Raw genomic sequence first — 17,911 nt, 5'->3', positions numbered from 1 at the left:
ATGTGAGAGAAAATGTGATTACATGAATAATCAGTACAAAGATATTTGCAGGAGTGATCTTGTAATAATAAAAAATGCACACTGTCTTGCTCATATCTCTCAGTCAATGCACTTTATTTAGGTCTACAGACAGATTGGAGTATGGCGCATTATTTTATTCATTTAATTGTGATTATCTTGGAGAAATTGATGGTTCTCATTTAATCTCGGATGAATAGTTTTTCAAAGATCGCAGGCTCGATATAATTATTTCAAATCTTTTAAATCATCATAATTATATACTTATATACAGTATAGAATTAAAATACCTCAACATTTCAATGCACAAACAATTTCAGCTAGTAGTCTATTCGGGGAGTGTTTTATCAATATCCTTTGTCCATTAAGTTGTCGGAATAAAAAAAAAATCATTTTCTTAATTGGCTGAGAAGCACTGTTTCTATTTTAACTATCAGATACAAAGTGCTTTGTCGGATGAAACGTTCATAAAATCCTCTCGTGAAACGCTCTTTTGATTTTCTTAAACCCGTATATAAAATGTGCAAAGTTCAAAATCCCCTCAATCGATGACTGTGACCTCGGAGGGATAAATCAATATAAATGCTAAACGGAACTTTGAACGTTCAATGTGTTATTCAATTGGACCCTTTTCATGTTCACAAATCAATTATAGTCATGGCACACCGTATTCATAACAATATATCCGTTCTGTGGCAACTATAATATTCGGGCAATATCATGTATTATACACCCGGCTCCCCGCTGAAAGCTGCAATTGTGAGGTGCTAATAATGTCTGTAAGCAAGACAGATATTACTTGTTATTGACTGGGTGCACTGTGGAGCAAGGCGAAGGAGGACTGTCAATCGATCAATAAGCGGAGAGCCTTGGATGAACCACGGGATGTTCCATTGCTATCTCTGTTTTTAATTAATAACGAGACTGGGACGGTGATGGTATGGTTATAGCCTATACGCAAATCAGTGAGTGTTGGACATATGGAATTATCACTGTGAACAGTATTGATGATTGGTGTAGACTCTTTTAGTTGTGTTGTTTAATTCGACTGTTAAAAACTGTGTTTACAACCGCTACCAAAGGACTCACGGTTTTAAGTTACATATTCTTGGGACTAGTGGCGTGGTTTTTAAGAACCAAGATGATATACTAGTAGACAGTTCAAATCTGAAGCACCTTTCTACTTGATGAATAGACCTATATATATATATACTGAGCATGCCAGTTGGAACACCGTTTGCCAAGAGCTGTATATGCGTAAGTGTAAGACTGAATAATTTTCGTTTTCACAATTCATCTAATCATGACCTTGTTGCATTGAGAAAGAATGTAGGAGTTTTAACTTCCATCTCCATCGTGATTTTGCGAACGGTAATATTTGACATCACAACATATACCAATGGAATATGTATACATATTTACGTTTACGCCATGCGCAATTTCTTTTGGACATCTTTCAGTATTCCCAGTTACTTTACGACCCCGTCAATTGAATTGATTGCGTATTATTTTTTAACCAACATTTGGTCGCGTGCTGTCTATTAAACACTAAAGTGGGCATTAGTTGTCAAACTTTTGTTTATTGAATTTACATAGCATTTGACAAATTTCTTTGTAGGCAACGTTCAATGTTTCCAACCGACCATAATTTATATTTAACGAACTTGACCAGATCGACTGCTGTCCATGAAACTGTTGACATTCATACAGGCATTTACACCCAACTAAGCATTCACTTACTATTTCGTTACAATTTCTCTGACTCATTGAAAAACAGTTTATAGCGTTTCACAGGACATACTTTTATTCTTTCCTATCTGATTGACATACAAGAATGGCAATGTCATCTCCGTAGGTCTGATTATAATTTCGCATGAGCTTTGTAACTTTGTATTCAAGTATAAACCATACGTCAAAATATTCATTTTCCCAATTTTATAGTGCCGGAACATCGTCAAAAGGTTAAGCAATAATTGGAAGAATTAAGTATGCCAAGCAAGAAGTGTTGCATATGACAAACAGTTGGAGCATATTTAGTATACACTGATTGCCCATATCGGCTTGATTATATTTGGGCAACGTTTACACATCTGTGGTTAAAAAGTTTTGAATAGAAAGCAGTGCGTTACTCAAACAAAACTAGTAAACTTTTTTTTAGGAGTTTATAGTTCTTGTAGATATCTCAACTGTTGATGCCGGACCTAGGAATCGACTTCAGTTACAAACTAATTTCACAGTTATCAGTTCTATTCATTTATTTATGCTATGTTTCATTTTCCAGGTGGGAATACACCAAGACAACAAGAGTACAATAAATCAACATGTAGACATCGAAAGCCTTGATCGACAAGGACCACTTTGAACATACTGAAGATCTAGGCGAAAAATTATTTGCCACGCCATTCACGATGTAATTAGATTTCATATGGTATCTCGATCGAAAAAGTGATTTGCTAATTCTTTAAGAACCATAGAGAACGAAACCAAGCATGATGCGAAACGGTCCCAGCAGTGACAAGGTGGAGCTTCTTGGGGATACATCACCCATCAACCACCGATTAGATCCTGCAGTCGAGTTACCCAACCAGATACCCGTCACTTCAGAAATCCCCAAGTCCTCTGCGATATGCAACGCAACTGTGAAATGGAAGTCTCGAATATCGACGACCCAGGCCCCGGACAGGAATCTGCTGGACGCGCCGCCATCTCCTGCAAAACGAGCAGCAGGAGCGGTAGATCATCCAGAGACCAGAGAGAAGAATCCGGAGGTGGTCATCACCGCTGTCGGCTCCGAGTCCAGCGTCCATACCGGAAGTGGGTTGATGAAGAATGACAAGCCAACGGATGTTGACAACCTCAGTCAGAACTCGGTCTGGACCAGGCAATCTAGGAATGGATCCATCCAGGGTTCAGGTTCGAGACCTAGCTCAAGGAACTCACTGGCATCCGGTCGAGTGGCATCTGCTTTCATCGCCATGGGGACGGGGGCATCGTTCACTGAGTTGCCTAAAGGTGGAACGGGTGATGGTCAGCAGCAGGTGTCTCGGGTCAACTCGGTGGACAATCCTCTCCTGGCTGCTATTCCGTATCTTCCAGTCAAATTGGCTTGGATCCTTCTCTTATTCAACATTTTTGTGCCAGGTTTAGGTGAGCATTTTTCAATTGAAAAAAGACCCCAAAAAAGAAAAAGACAAAAAAAACAAGAAAAAGATATATTCCAGCAAACTGACATCAGAAACAAAAATAATAAAAAATACACATATATGAGGCGATTGAAACGGGTTTTCTAAGCGCACTGGTTTCTGTTTTAATTAAAACTTGGTAATACAAAAATACAAATAATACAAAAATCATTGAACAAAATATGAATCAATTAATACTGAAAATCGAAGCTGTTGTGCACCTGATATTGACCGACACACAACTAGCTTGCATGTAATGGTCATTCCAGAGATTCATCTGATAAAATGAGTGTTTTGAACAGTGTCTTAAACTGACCGACATACTTTTCATTATGCACTTGGGTAAATCCGCTTCGAGCAGGGGGGGGGGGGGGTGATGACAATATATTGACATTACAAATTTAGGGGACACCCCGCTCCAAGGGCTATGTACTGTATACGGGGTATATAACCGTGAACAAAATAATTTCATATTTCAGTTTAAAGGGCTCTCACGATTTTTTCAATAGCTATATTGTAGTGGATTTGCTGTGATATAGACTACTGAACTACAGTTAATATCCAAATGCGAGCTAGCAAATTTTCAGTACTTAGAAGACATGACCAAAAACGCCTTTCATGAAGTGTATTTATTGAATAAATGCGGCGAGTGATCATAGCGATCGAACAAATTTTCAGTAGGTGCAAGAAAGAATGGTGTCCAAAGCATCTTCAAGTGGTGTGTAATTATCACACCACGAGCTATATTTTGTAGGGGTATGTAATTGAGTACATAATACTAATATCTTCCACTTGAAGGACAGCTCTCACGATGTTTTTTTTGTAATGGATTTGTTGTGACGTCAACTACTGAATTGCAGTTAATATCCAAATGCGAGCGAGCAAAGCGTGCTAGCAAATTTTCAATAGATGGAAGACAGAATGACCAAATCGTCTTTCAAGGGGGCTATGGGAAAAGTTGCGGCAAGTGAGCGTAGTGAGCGAGCCTTGAAAAATTGGCTTCAGTCGTTTTGAAATGATATGCATTTATTACAGAGGATGATAAGGGTAAATTATCAATAATGTAAACTTTAAAAGAAAAGGAACAAGAAATAAATAAAAAGAGCAAAAAGGGTTTACTGTCTAGAAAATTTCAAATGAGTTTTATTGAAACATTTAATGTTGAAATCAAACTCATTATAATTTGTAAAAAAAAATCGGCATTACTCCTATGTGTTTAAGATCGCATGCTCGATCTGTAATGAAAATCATAAGTCAGAAAAAATTGAAACCAGTGGGATTCGAACCTGCCATCAACTGATTTCCGGGCAGCTATGAGACGCCGAATGTACCAATATTATATAGAACAATTATTTGTTATATAATCATTATTTATTAAATAATAACTATTATTTATATATAATTTACATTTTATTTGTAAATAACTACTATTATATAAAATATCATTTCTAATTATTTATATATAATTCCAAGTAATACTTCATTATTTGTAAATAATAATAGTTCGACATTCCATTATTTATAAATAATGATTATTTATTTTTCATTATTTATAAATAATGATTATTTGTTTTTCATTATTTATAAATAATGATTATTTGTTTTTCATTATTTACAAATAATGATTATTTGTTTTTCATTATTTATAAATAATGATTATTTGTTTTTCATTATTTATAAATAATGATTATTTGTTTTTCATTATTTACAAATAATGATTATTTGTTTTTCATTATTTATAAATAATGATTATTTGTTTTTCATTATTTATAAATAATGATTATTTGTTTTTCATTATTTATAAATAATGATTATTTGTTTTTCATTATTTATAAATAATGATTATTTGTTTTTCATTATTTATAAATAATTTGTTGAGTTTTCCATTATTTATAAATAATGATTATTTGTTAAATAATGAAAACGTCTACTTCATTATTTATAAATAATTTTTTCGAGTGCACCATTATTCTCATTATTTATAAATAATCATTATTTAATGTTCGAGTTTTCCATTATTTATAAATAAAGATTATTTGTTAAATAATGAAATATCTACTTCATTATTTATAAATAATAATTTTGTTTCAATATCCCATTATTTATAAATAATCATTATTTATAAACAATTTTTACAGTTTGCCATTATATACAAATAATCATTATTTATATACAAATAACCATTATTTATTAAATAATGACATTATTTATTAAATAATGCCATTATTTATTAAATAATGGAAAACTCGCTATAACATGCAAATGTGGGACCGCCCATGATATGAATATTCATGATGCGATTTCCTTTTTCGTGATTTTTCTTCACAAATTTTTGTCCATTTCCTCTTCATAATGACATTTCTTGAAGCAATTTTCTAGGGATATGGTCTGATTGTAATATTCTTCATTTTCTATATAACTTCGTCTTCGTAGAAATATCAAAAAGTGTAATTTTATACGATTTTTCCTACAGTTCACAATCCCCATAGGCGCGCGTGTATCGTAGGGACAACTGGTGAATCGACGGAGTGCTCTTCATCGAAATACTACGTTGGTTGGTCCCCGGAAGTGGCGGGCGGAATTTAGCCCGAATCCTCGATGGAAGTCGATCAAGTGCATATGAGCTGAGAGAGTGAAATATCAGTGTACTTGTACAGCCCGGGGGGGGCACTCGACCAAAAAAGTGGTGGGGGTGTGCCGCGGGCGAGACAAAAAACGGGGGCCTTGGAGCGGGCTTATTGTAAAAAGGAGGGTCCTCGGAACGGGCTTCGGAACTACAAATGTTTGTGAAAACGGGGGTCCTTGGAACGGGTCGCCTGCGTGCGAGTGCGTATGCATCCCTATGGAACGTGCATGCAGCGCAGCTGGGCTTCGGCACTACTGCCGGGCGCGCTAGCGCAGAGGCGATGGTCAGACAGCGAGCTGCGGCCGCAAAATTGCAACCGGAACGGCGTAACGGAAAATATGCGAAGCCCTGGAGCGGATTTTTTTCTTCTTTTTTTCTCGTGAAGAAGAAAATGCTATGCTTTGGAGCGGCTTTCTTTGTTCTTTTTCTCAATAAGACACAAATGCTATGCCTCGGAACGGAAATTTGAGTGTAAAAATGGGGGTCCCCTCCGCGGCACATACCCACTATGCATTATATACTGAGTGCCCCCCCTCCCGGGCTTGTACAGGCCCTTCTACTTTTTATAAATATTTCTTGTTGCTTTTTTTGTTAAGTTAATTTTTCCTGGTGTATGGAGATAAGTTTCAGTTCTAATAATGCACTTCAAATACATTTTGGAGTGTCTGTTTGGGGCGATTTCACCCTGGTCCCAAAATGCTCGCAACGACAATACGGGGGCATGATCGATGACCCCTAAATTTTTAAAAACTTATTTTTCTATTGAAAATATCACAAAATTCACCAAAAGTGTGCACGAAAGCCTTCGTATTTTACTTTTAAAACTCCAAAAAGTGCCCAAATGACAAGCTTGGTCGATTTGCTGTGTCGCTTTCAACTTGAGAAAGTTTACGCGTCTGCTTCCCCCCCCCCCCCCTCCTCCGAAAGAAATTCTGTATTCGGCCATGCTCTAAAGAGCCTGGCACATTGATTTATGTATACTTCATTTTCATTATTTTTATCTCATTATCATCATGGCCTTACGCAAAATTTTTTCCGGGGGGGTGGGGGGAGCTGGACGCGCGTAAACTTTCTCATAAAAATCTTGAAAAGGCGAAGCGACCAAGCTTGTCATTTGAGCTTGGTCGCGTCGCTGTCTCGCTTTCAAGATTTTTTTGAGAAACTTTACGCGCGTCCTAGCTGCTCCCCCCCCCCCCCGGTAAAAATTCTGTGTAAGGCCATGATGATAATGTGATAAAAATAATGAAAATGAAAAGTACATATAAATCAATGTGCCATATGCTCTTTTGAGCATGGCCGTTCACAGAATTTCTTTCGGGGGGTGGGGGCAGACGCGTGTAAACGTTCTCAAGTTGAAAGCGAAGCGACCAAGCTTGTCATTTGGGCTTGGTCCCGTGGCTGTCTCGCTTTCAAGATTTTTTTGAGAAAGTTTACGCGTCATGCTCCGGCCCCGGCCCACCTGGAAAAAATTCTGCGTAAGGCCATGTTGATAATGAGATAAAAATAATGAAAATGAAAGTATACATAAATTAATGTGCCAGGCTCTTTAGAGCATGGCCGTATACAGAATTTCTTTCGGAGGAGGGGGGGGGGGGGGAAGCAGACGCGTAAACGTTCTCAAGTTGAAAGCGACACCGTCAGCGAAGCGACCAAGCTTGTCATTTGGGCACTTTTTGGAGTTTTAAAAGTGAAATACGAAGGCTTTCGTGCACACTTTTGGTGAATTTTGTGATAATTTTCAATAGAAAAATAAGTTTTTTAAAATTTAGGGGTCATCATATGCCCCCGTATTGTTGTTGCGAGCATTTTGGGGCCAGGGTGAAATCGCCCCAAACAGACACTCCAAAATGTATTTGAAGTGCATTATTAGAACTGAAACTTATCTCTACACCAGGAAAAATTAACTTAACAAAAAAAGCAACAAGAAATATTTATAAAAAGTAGAAGGGCCTGTACAAGTACACTGATATTTCACTCTCTCAGCTCATATGCACTTGATCGACTTCCATCGAGGATTCGGGCTAAATTCCGCCCGCCACTTCCGGGGACCAACCAACGTAGTATTTCGATGAAGAGCACTCCGTCGATTCACCGGTTGTCCCTACCGTACACGCGCGCCTATGGGGATTGTGAACTGGAGGAAAAATCGAATAAAATTACACTTTTTGATATTTCTACGAAGACGAAGTTATATAGAAAATGAAGAATATTACAATCAGACCATATCCCTAGAAAATTGCTTCAAGAAATGTCATTATGAAGAGGAAATGGACAAAAATTTGTGAAGAAAAATCACGAAAAAGGAAATCGCATCATGAATATTCATATCATGGGCGGTCCCACATTTGCATGTTATAGCGAGTTTTCCATTATTTAATAAATAATGGCATTATTTAATAAATAATGGTTATTTGTATATAAATAATGATTATTTGTATATAATGGCAAACTGTAAAAATTGTTTATAAATAATGATTATTTATAAATAATGGGATATTGAAACAAAATTATTATTTATAAATAATGAAGTAGATATTTCATTATTTAACAAATAATCTTTATTTATAAATAATGGAAAACTCGAACATTAAATAATGATTATTTATAAATAATGAGAATAATGGTGCACTCGAAAAAATTATTTATAAATAATGAAGTAGACGTTTTCATTATTTAACAAATAATCATTATTTATAAATAATGGAAAACTCAACAAATTATTTATAAATAATGAAAAACAAATAATCATTATTTATAAATAATGAAAAACAAATAATCATTATTTATAAATAATGAAAAACAAATAATCATTATTTATAAATAATGAAAAACAAATAATCATTATTTGTAAATAATGAAAAACAAATAATCATTATTTATAAATAATGAAAAACAAATAATCATTATTTATAAATAATGAAAAACAAATAATCATTATTTGTAAATAATGAAAAACAAATAATCATTATTTATAAATAATGAAAAACAAATAATCATTATTTGTAAATAATGAAAAACAAATAATCATTATTTATAAATAATGAAAAACAAATAATCATTATAATGGAATGTCGAACTATTATTATTTACAAATAATGAAGTATTACTTGGAATTATATATAAATAATTAGAAATGATATTTTATATAATAGTAGTTATTTACAAATAAAATGTAAATTATATATAAATAATAGTTATTATTTAATAAATAATGATTATATAACAAATAATTGTTCTATATAATATTGGTACATTCGGCGCCTCATAGGCAGCGACTTAACATAGCGACTGAACATAGGAGTAATGACGAAAATTTGTTTACAAATTATAATTTCGTACTATTAAAGCCTCTTTATTTACAAACTCATTACAGTCGAGAAAATTTTTCAAATGAGTTTTATTCAAACATTTAATGTTTGATCATATGATCACTGGTTTATGGGAATAACAAAAAAATGGATCATGATTATCGGAAAAAAGGTGCTTATTTGGTGTCATATGAAATGATCATAGGCCCTCACAGGCCACAATATAAACTTAAAAAACGTGGAAATAGGACAATGAAGCATAAGGAAAGATTTTGAATAATCTTTAAGAATTATATTGAGATGATACAACATTCAAAATTTTTAGCAAAATAACATTATTGTATCAATTAATATGATTTAAAGTCCCCTATAAATTGATAAATTTGTAAAGATGAGTGTTTCATTAACGGCACTGATTTGATCAATGATGATTGTACAAGCCACCTCCCCTCTCCTAAAGTGGGGGCATATATCCCCCATCCCCGGGATTCACGCCATTATGCTATGTCCAAGGGGCAGAGGTAGTTTGCTGGAGAGTAAAAAAACAAAAAACAAAAGCAACAATACCACATCATCAATGGCTATGATAAATTACTTTCAGAATACAACAGAGAATAATCAAATTTCAGCTTGGCCATAATGATAACAAAAGCAACAACAATAATAATAAATGAATAAATAAATAAATACAATTTCTAAGGTACCATCTCGTAATGCTCAAGGCGCATAGTATGATGGATTTAGAATCTATTTTTTATGAAAATGCTTGCTTTGATTATTTTTAAATCTATTTATTAATGTATCTTTTTATTTATTCATTTACTCATTTTTTCATTTATATATCAATGTCTTCATTTATTCAAGTATTTATTTATTTGTATTTTATTATATTTTGGGATAGTCGGTTTTGCTAGTGTTCATTTTACCTGCTGCTCTACGACCTCCTTTTCATATTTGATATAGGTTTGGTTCGCCATTTTCCATTTTCATCAAAACAAGGCACAAAAAAAGAATTATTATTACACCGGTATTATACCAATAATGTCACAAATTAAAATGACAGTTTTATGGCAAACTTCAAACTTACACAGGACATTAAAAATCTACATAGCGATAGCACTACATATAATTTCGCTTGCACTTTGTTCGTGTTTGAACAGTTGGCAGAACTCGCCTTAATAACATGCATCATCTGATGCATGCGAGAATGCATCGATTAATTCGATACGAGGCCGTCATAACGTTATCAAAAATGAATTACCCACGGATTCAAACAATTTGCGTTGCCCGAGGTATCAATTAAAATGTCAGAGATCAAGGTTTTTTAAATTATATTAATCGCTTATTTGTAAATTCTGACATCTTTCAAACTAAATTGAAACAAACGATGCATATTATAATCATGTTCTAATAATATTCCGTTATTTTCGTTTCATTGCACTTTCCACTCATCTTGTTGCCCAACAACCATAGCTTTCCATCGAAAAAAGGGAAAGCAGGACTTGTACCCCGCCGCACTTGTTAATTTCTTATTTGTATTTAACTTTGTACATTTTTAAAGTTCTATACAGGGGCTGCGGAAGCGGGGGGGGGGGGGGGGGGGCTTCAGCCCCTACTTTTCCAAAAACCTATACAAAAACGTAAAAACGACCATTTATTAATATGATTGTGATTTTTGCATGGTCTGCCCCCCCCCCCCACTTTTGGCTCAGCCCCCAACTTTGAAAACCGTTCCGTGGCCCCTGCCATGCCTATATTCTTTTGAGCACTAAGCATGTTTGGAGAATTTAGAGCAGATACATTTATACGGGGGGGGGGGGGGGGGAGGTAGGGCCAAACACCTGTATATAAGTGATTAAAAACTAAGGACATAAAAAGAGAAGTGAGAATGTATACCTGTATATAGGGGGCTTGGTCAGGCTACCATTTTTCTGTGTTTTTTTTTTATATTTATGACGCAAATAAATCACAAAAAGGGCAATCTTGATCCCTTTTGAATACCCTGCACATCGTCCCTGATACCAAGGACACGAGTATCAAACATCATATTGGATCTTCATCTTCACCATTGCAAAGGAAATAAACATGTGAAATCAAATAGCGGATAGGGCGACGCCGTAGTTTATTGATAGGGGAAAAACTGAAGGCGACGTCATTTTTCTTTCAATGATTATTTGATTTTACTGGTATCAAAAATTAAGTTACATGACCTAAACCTTCTCTTTTTGATAGTCTTTTTCTAAAATACTTTTTCTTTTCTTTTCTTTTCTTTTCTTTTTTTTATTTTATTTTTTTTATTTGGGGGGGGGGGGGGTCTCCCATACCTCTTAAAAACAATATAGGGACGATCGCCCCTCCCCTGTCTCGATCGGTCCAATGCCATGATCGCCCTTGGAAAAAAAATTACGGTTGTTAATCATTTTTATTTTGTAACGTAGGAATATTCCCATTCCAGTCAGTGTTCACAATATTTCTGATAAAGTACAGATAGCAAACCCTCATGAATAATCAAATTGGACTGCAGAATCACGTGATCAGTCTGGTTGGCATGGAGATACCAAACACCTTGCGGGGATACCGTGGAATCTATTTGCCCAGCATTGGTTAGATTGATGCCGAGATGCGACTTTAATAATGAAAAAAGCTGTGAGCATATTTAACAGAATCCTCTTGTCGAATTGTATGCATGCATGTATATCAATCCACTTAATGAAGCACAAATGCTTCAGCAATGATGTTTATTCGCGGTGAATATGAAAAGTGATGCAATCCAATCTTGGAATGAACTTGCTGCCGCCCCTAAAAAAGGATCACGTAATTTATAATGATTGTTATTACAAAGAAAGATTTAGTGGCTTCATAAAATATTTTTACCGGAAAAAAATTACATGAATCTTTTGAAATGCATGCGAAATAGCATGCTTTCATTTAAAAATTACTTACCCTAACATAATTATTTGTCGTGATATTTCATTTCTTTTTAATTCTATTTATTTTCTTACTTTTATTTATTTATTGATTAATTAATTAATTTGTCTATTTATTTGTGTGTATGTATGTATTTATTTATTCATCTATTTATTCATTCATTCATTCATTTATTTAATGAGGGGGGAGGGGTTTTCTGCATGTCTGATAGACTTTTGAAAATTGTGTTTGATTGTAATTACAAAGCAAGATTTAGTGGCTTCACAAAATATGTTTACCGGAAAAAAAAATCAGATTTCATTATGTATTTCAATGCAATTTTGAGCAGTCTAAATTTGATGAAGGCAAAACAGATCAAACAACACCACATCAAACGGGATGTCTTATCATTGCGTTTCTTTAATTTTGATTGCATACATACAGGTACGATACTGGCAGGTATTAGTATGCTATGTTGTGGAACCCGGCAACAGAACAACAAACAAGATGATGAAATAGGTCTGTGTTGTACGAATATCTTCGTGGGCGTGTCACAGCTTTTCACCGTAACCTTCCTCCTGATTGGCTGGATATGGAGCATCACGTGGGGAGTCTACATGGTAGTCTTTGCAAGTAAGCCCAATTACAATACTTTCCCTTTTCACGCTTATGTCGTAAATACATGTCAAACGTACAAACTTCCCATGACTGCCACAATCGTAAGGCCAGACTTTGTTATTTAATCGAAATGCATGCCGTAGTCACACACCGACGAAATCAGTTTTGATAGATAATATCGATCCATAGGAAATAAAATGACGGATTTGATCGGTCTTGAGTCGGTTTCGTTGGTGTGACTGCGACATCAACGAGTAAGAACATTTCATAAGTTCATACAGGAGAATCCATAGTTACATGCTATTGACATGCCCGCTGATTCTTGGTGTTCTGGATGACACGAATAATGTCTTTCCATGAAGGTCTGAGATGAGGGTAGCTGTTGATCATCAATGTAGCAACATGAAATAGATCCGTATTATGGATGACGCGAGAGATATAGTGAATAATCCTCCCTAGAGAGAATATATCCGATTGAATGCTGCTGAACTCTCCATCTAAGATATATTCAGGCGCGAGATGCTGATAGACCACCCCCAATCTGTATCCTTCCATCTCGTGATTGGTCAGGTTACGATTCTTATGTGCCATGGTCACCGTGGTGACATTACCCATGTCAATGATGTAAGCCTTCCATCTGTCATTTCTGTGGAGAAGGATATTGTTCGGTTTTATGTCGTTGTGAAGGAGGTCTCTCTCATGCATGGCGTGGATGCCTTCGGTGATATCAACAACGATGCTCAACCATTCTTGATCCGACAATGTAGGATTCTTGGTCTTGATTGCCTTGCTTAGCGAATACACATCTCTTGTATCTTTGTCACCCAGGAACTCGAGGACGAGTCCTGGAAAACTGGTATACTTGGTGTACCCATGACATCTTGGGAATGCTTGGTGTTCCCCAAGGAGACGCAGTACCGCCACTTCCTTCATAGTCCTGGCGTGGTTCAAGGACATCGCTCTCTTGGCGTCATCTTCGTTGACTTTCTTGCCTTTGTGTATACCTTGAACCTTGACGGCCACTGGATCGCTTTCCAGTCTTTTCAGAAAGACCACTCCGAATGCACCTTTGCCAATTGCCTTGGTGTCGTCTTTGTCCCATTGTTCTAGTTGTGATTCCATCACGGTTGGGATTTCTTCCGGAGGTATCAACGACAAGACAGCTCTGTCTACTGTTGGAACATCACTTGTTTCTAAAGATCCTTTGTTTGACAATGCACTCTGTTGAAACCTTCGAGAGAACAAATTTACAAAGAAGTTAAAAAAGCTTAATTATTCTTCTCTTTATTATTATTATAGTTAATGTATTATTATTATTATTGTTATCATCATCATCATCATCATCATTTTAAGGCTACAATGCATGCTTGACAAGATTTTCCCAAATTATTGACAGATGAAATCAAAAGACTCATGGAAAAAATATATAATAATAAAAAATCATTTTGCATATTCCACGTTGTCTAACAAGAAAGTTTAAATGAACTATGACTGTATATGAAACGTTCCTTTCACATTTTTTTTATTAATCGTTATTGCAACTAGACAATATAATTGTAAAGTAAAGATAATCCGTTATCCAGGCGCTGCGCGCGCCATTTTTTGAGGGGGCTGAAAGGACCCTCTCCTATTGAAGAGAGATTTAAAAATCCAGGGGCACTGAACTATGGTTGTATCATGCGGACAACTCTAATTTTCCTTGAGATGAACTTACGTTGATAAACTGTACCGGAGTTTGGTGATCATAATATCTTGGCAACTTATCTTGAATTTGAGTGCTTCTAATTCAGAGCCGCACTGTCCATCCTATGATGATGTTCAAAAGAGAATAAAATATGAATAAAAACAACGATTACAAAATTATAGTAATTACAGAAACATATTAAAAAACAAAAATGTTATCACCACTAGTGCACTGTTTACTACAGCCAAGAAATATATATACTGCCGCTAAGAAAATATTGCTCACCCCAGCCAGCAACTATAAACATGATTGTTTTCGAGATGTTATCACATTCAGAATAAAGTTTTTCAAGTATCTGTCTCATGGGAAAACTAGATTTTAGGTTAAGATACGATATCACGATTTTATACATTATTTTGATAGTGAATGAAGCATGGGGGAAATAATTGGGGAAATAAAATGCTTGTCTTTTGTCGAAGAAGAAAACTAGACAATTTGAAAGTATTGATTAACATGACCGTATAGCTCCATTTGCCAGTTATGGTCTTAAATTGTGCGAACTAATAATAATAGCATACATTTTATAAAGGGCTTAATACACATTGTTTCTAAGCGCTGGATACATAGACAAATATATGTAAGTTGAAGAGTTATATAGTATTAACGAAATACAAGATAATCTACCGAGAATTAACGAAATACAAGATAATCTGCCGAGAATTAACGAAATACAAGATAATCTACCGAGAATTAACGAAATACAAGATAATCTGCCGAGAATTAAAGGAAAACTGCATAATACCATTGAACTTACCGATGGAGATATAATACTCGAAATCATCCCATCCTCGACCTGTGATTCAAGTTTCGAACACCGTTCCTTTAACTCTTGGTACGATTGAATTATCATTCCAATATCTATCTCTTGTTCGTCTGACGTGATCAATCCAGTGGACATACCAGCTGCTATCATCATCTGATGGAAAGTCTAGACAATAATAGATCATTTCAAACAGTTGAAAAACGAGATATTCACATTCAAAATTAAAATGTATTAGTTAGCCTACAGGTAATCCAAATGTATCGCACACAGATGGGGAGGGGGGGGGGGTCTTCGGAGCCATTGAACCCCAAACTGTTCACGAATAAGAAATGAAAAAAGAAAAGTACAAAGCTTTCATCAAACTGTTATTATTATTTGTTTTAATGGAGCCTTTATCACGTGGGTGCTGTATATATACAAACTTCTGTCAGATGAAAAATCATCGTGACGATATGAACACCAAGACTGCATGGTGATATGGAAAACGTTTATGAAACTTAATTTTCAAAATATTGTTTTTCTCTTTATTTGCTTACTTATATTTCTGCATTGAATTAGTTGTATAATACATGCATATATTATGTTTGCATATATCATGATTCATGTACCTTATTAGGCCTTTGTAATCTTAATAAATATGGAATAAACGATGTAAAGTATAAACCTTTCTTTAAAGAAAATTATTTAATGAATGCAGGAGACCGCCATTATAAGTGGTGAAGCTTGAGATTGCTGGTGGCCTCATATAATATTAGGGATTTTTTTTTTGCACCGTGACGCAGAACAAATTCAAATCACAGTGAACAGCTGGGGTCTTTGTCGAATTGGTAAACTGCAGGGAACAGCGGTTTGGTCCTAATAAAGAGCTGACGAAAAATTGCAAACACGTCCTTTGTCTAGTGTCCCAGACGAAACTTCTGGGAGCCGTTTCATAAAGAGTTGCAACTGTTGTAACTTTGCCATTATGGCAACTACCATAGCAACCTTGATTTTGATTGGCTGCTGAGCCCTGTTGCCATGGTAGTTGCTATAATGGCAAAGTTACAACAGTTGTAACTCTTTATGAAACGGGCCCCTGTTATTGATTCACCAATTTTCGACAAAGACTTCTTGGTTCATCTTTGTCATCGAGGGTATTTGATAATACATTTTCTATGTTCTTGAAAGCGTGCTGCGTCCCAGTGATGGGAAATCTCCCTAATATCGTACAGAATAAAGACTCTTCTCTTTGTGTCCAACTATGATTAGCAATATTTTTCTTGAAAACAAAATCAAGCTTAGTATTTTCCTGAATTCTTACCTTTTGTTTAGAGCAGAGTTTCACATTTTTCTGCTCCAATTCAAAACACTTCCTTTCAAACTCTTGTACACTTTTTGATGTTTCAATCAGCTTATCAGACGAAATCTTCGGAAGTTCGGATAATAGAAGAAATAAAAAGAAAATGCAGTGGGAACTAGAAAACATCTAGTAAAGGCTAATCAACAAAATAGTGTAATCAGAATTAACTTTGGTGTTCACACAACAGCCAGAAAAGTAGTGGAAGGGCATATAATAAATTGGAAATTAGTATCCGTTTAATATCTGTTTAAGTGTTCAATATTAACAATTTATCTATACATAAATATCAATATTCGTGTATAGACCAACCCTATTAGCTTGGAAGTCAAAATAAATAGCCTTGTCAATTTTCAAACTAATAAAGTTCATACAGGTTTATCGGTCAATTTGTATGATTTATAGGATTTGTGTCACTTTACAGATATTCCCCCACGCTTTTTACTATATAGTCTCTATACAAGGGCATCCGCACATCAAAGTACAAAAAAGTAACATGAACAATGAAACCAAATGCAAACTAAAAGCGAAATATGATCGTGAATAAAACATACCTTCAGTTTATTTGACAGTCTTTCATTCTCGTGTGTAATATCAAGACAATGTTTCTGGAGTGAGGTCTGTTCTTCATTTTTCGTTTTGACCTCTCTTTCCATTTCCTATAATACCAGAAAGGATATATAACTTAATTTTCCTTCGATTAAATAAAAGAGAACTTCCACTTGCCCTTGATTCATTATGTGTTAGAAATGACCAAATCCATTCTTACTATACAAGACAAGTTTCTTTTCTCCACTTGCCATTGGTCAAAACTAGTTTTCGGCTAAATACATTTGTTTATACAGGGCCAAAATTATGGAACTCCCTTCCTTCTTCATTGAAGCAATCAGTTAGCCTTAGTGTTTTTAGAAACAAGTTAAAGACCGATTTACTGAAGAAATACTTAGATCAGTAAACAAATGCCTGCTTGTTATATCTCGTCTAACTTTATAAATTGTATTCTTTCCACAATTATCTATGCAAAAATAGAGCTCTGCCTATTTTCTTTATTTTTTCCTCTTTTCTTTCTTCTTTTCGAATTTCAGATTCTTATACTTTAGGTCTAATAGAATGCTTGCATTCTGCATTTCACCTTTTTGTTACTTTTTAGTGTATCTTTTGTAAATATGTATATCTGTACTTTGGTTATTTACTCCAATTTTTTGTTTGCTTGTTCTATGATGTTTTAAAATGATTGCTAATGTAAGTTTTTAACATTCTGGTGGCCTATGGCCCACAAGCTAAGCTTCTTAGTAGGTCACCACGTTTCATTTCCATCTCTTCTCATGGGTGTTACTAATGTTCCATAAAAAGTAGTGCATGTATTATGTATATTATCCTGTAATTATCCTGTAATTATTTACTTTTGT

At 35.0% G+C, this 17,911-nt stretch overlaps 1 protein-coding gene across 1 annotated transcript; it reads left to right on the top strand.

Annotated features, from left to right (window-relative positions):
* The first annotated feature begins 645 nt into the window (after positions 1 to 645).
* LOC129265691 (uncharacterized) lies at positions 646 to 12,784 on the top strand. Its single transcript, XM_064101520.1, has 3 exons — positions 646 to 1,275; positions 2,300 to 3,165; positions 12,486 to 12,784. The coding sequence occupies exons 2-3, from the start codon at positions 2,508 to 2,510 to the stop codon at positions 12,782 to 12,784; spliced, it is 957 nt and encodes a 318-aa protein (XP_063957590.1). The 5' UTR covers positions 646 to 1,275; positions 2,300 to 2,507.
* The last annotated feature ends 5,127 nt before the right edge of the window (positions 12,785 to 17,911 follow it).

The sequence above is a fragment of the Lytechinus pictus genome, chromosome 7 (genome assembly GCF_037042905.1).
Source record: "Lytechinus pictus isolate F3 Inbred chromosome 7, Lp3.0, whole genome shotgun sequence".
In the NCBI taxonomy this organism is placed as follows: domain Eukaryota; kingdom Metazoa; phylum Echinodermata; class Echinoidea; order Temnopleuroida; family Toxopneustidae; genus Lytechinus; species Lytechinus pictus.
This window is presented reverse-complemented; position numbering and strand designations above follow the sequence as displayed.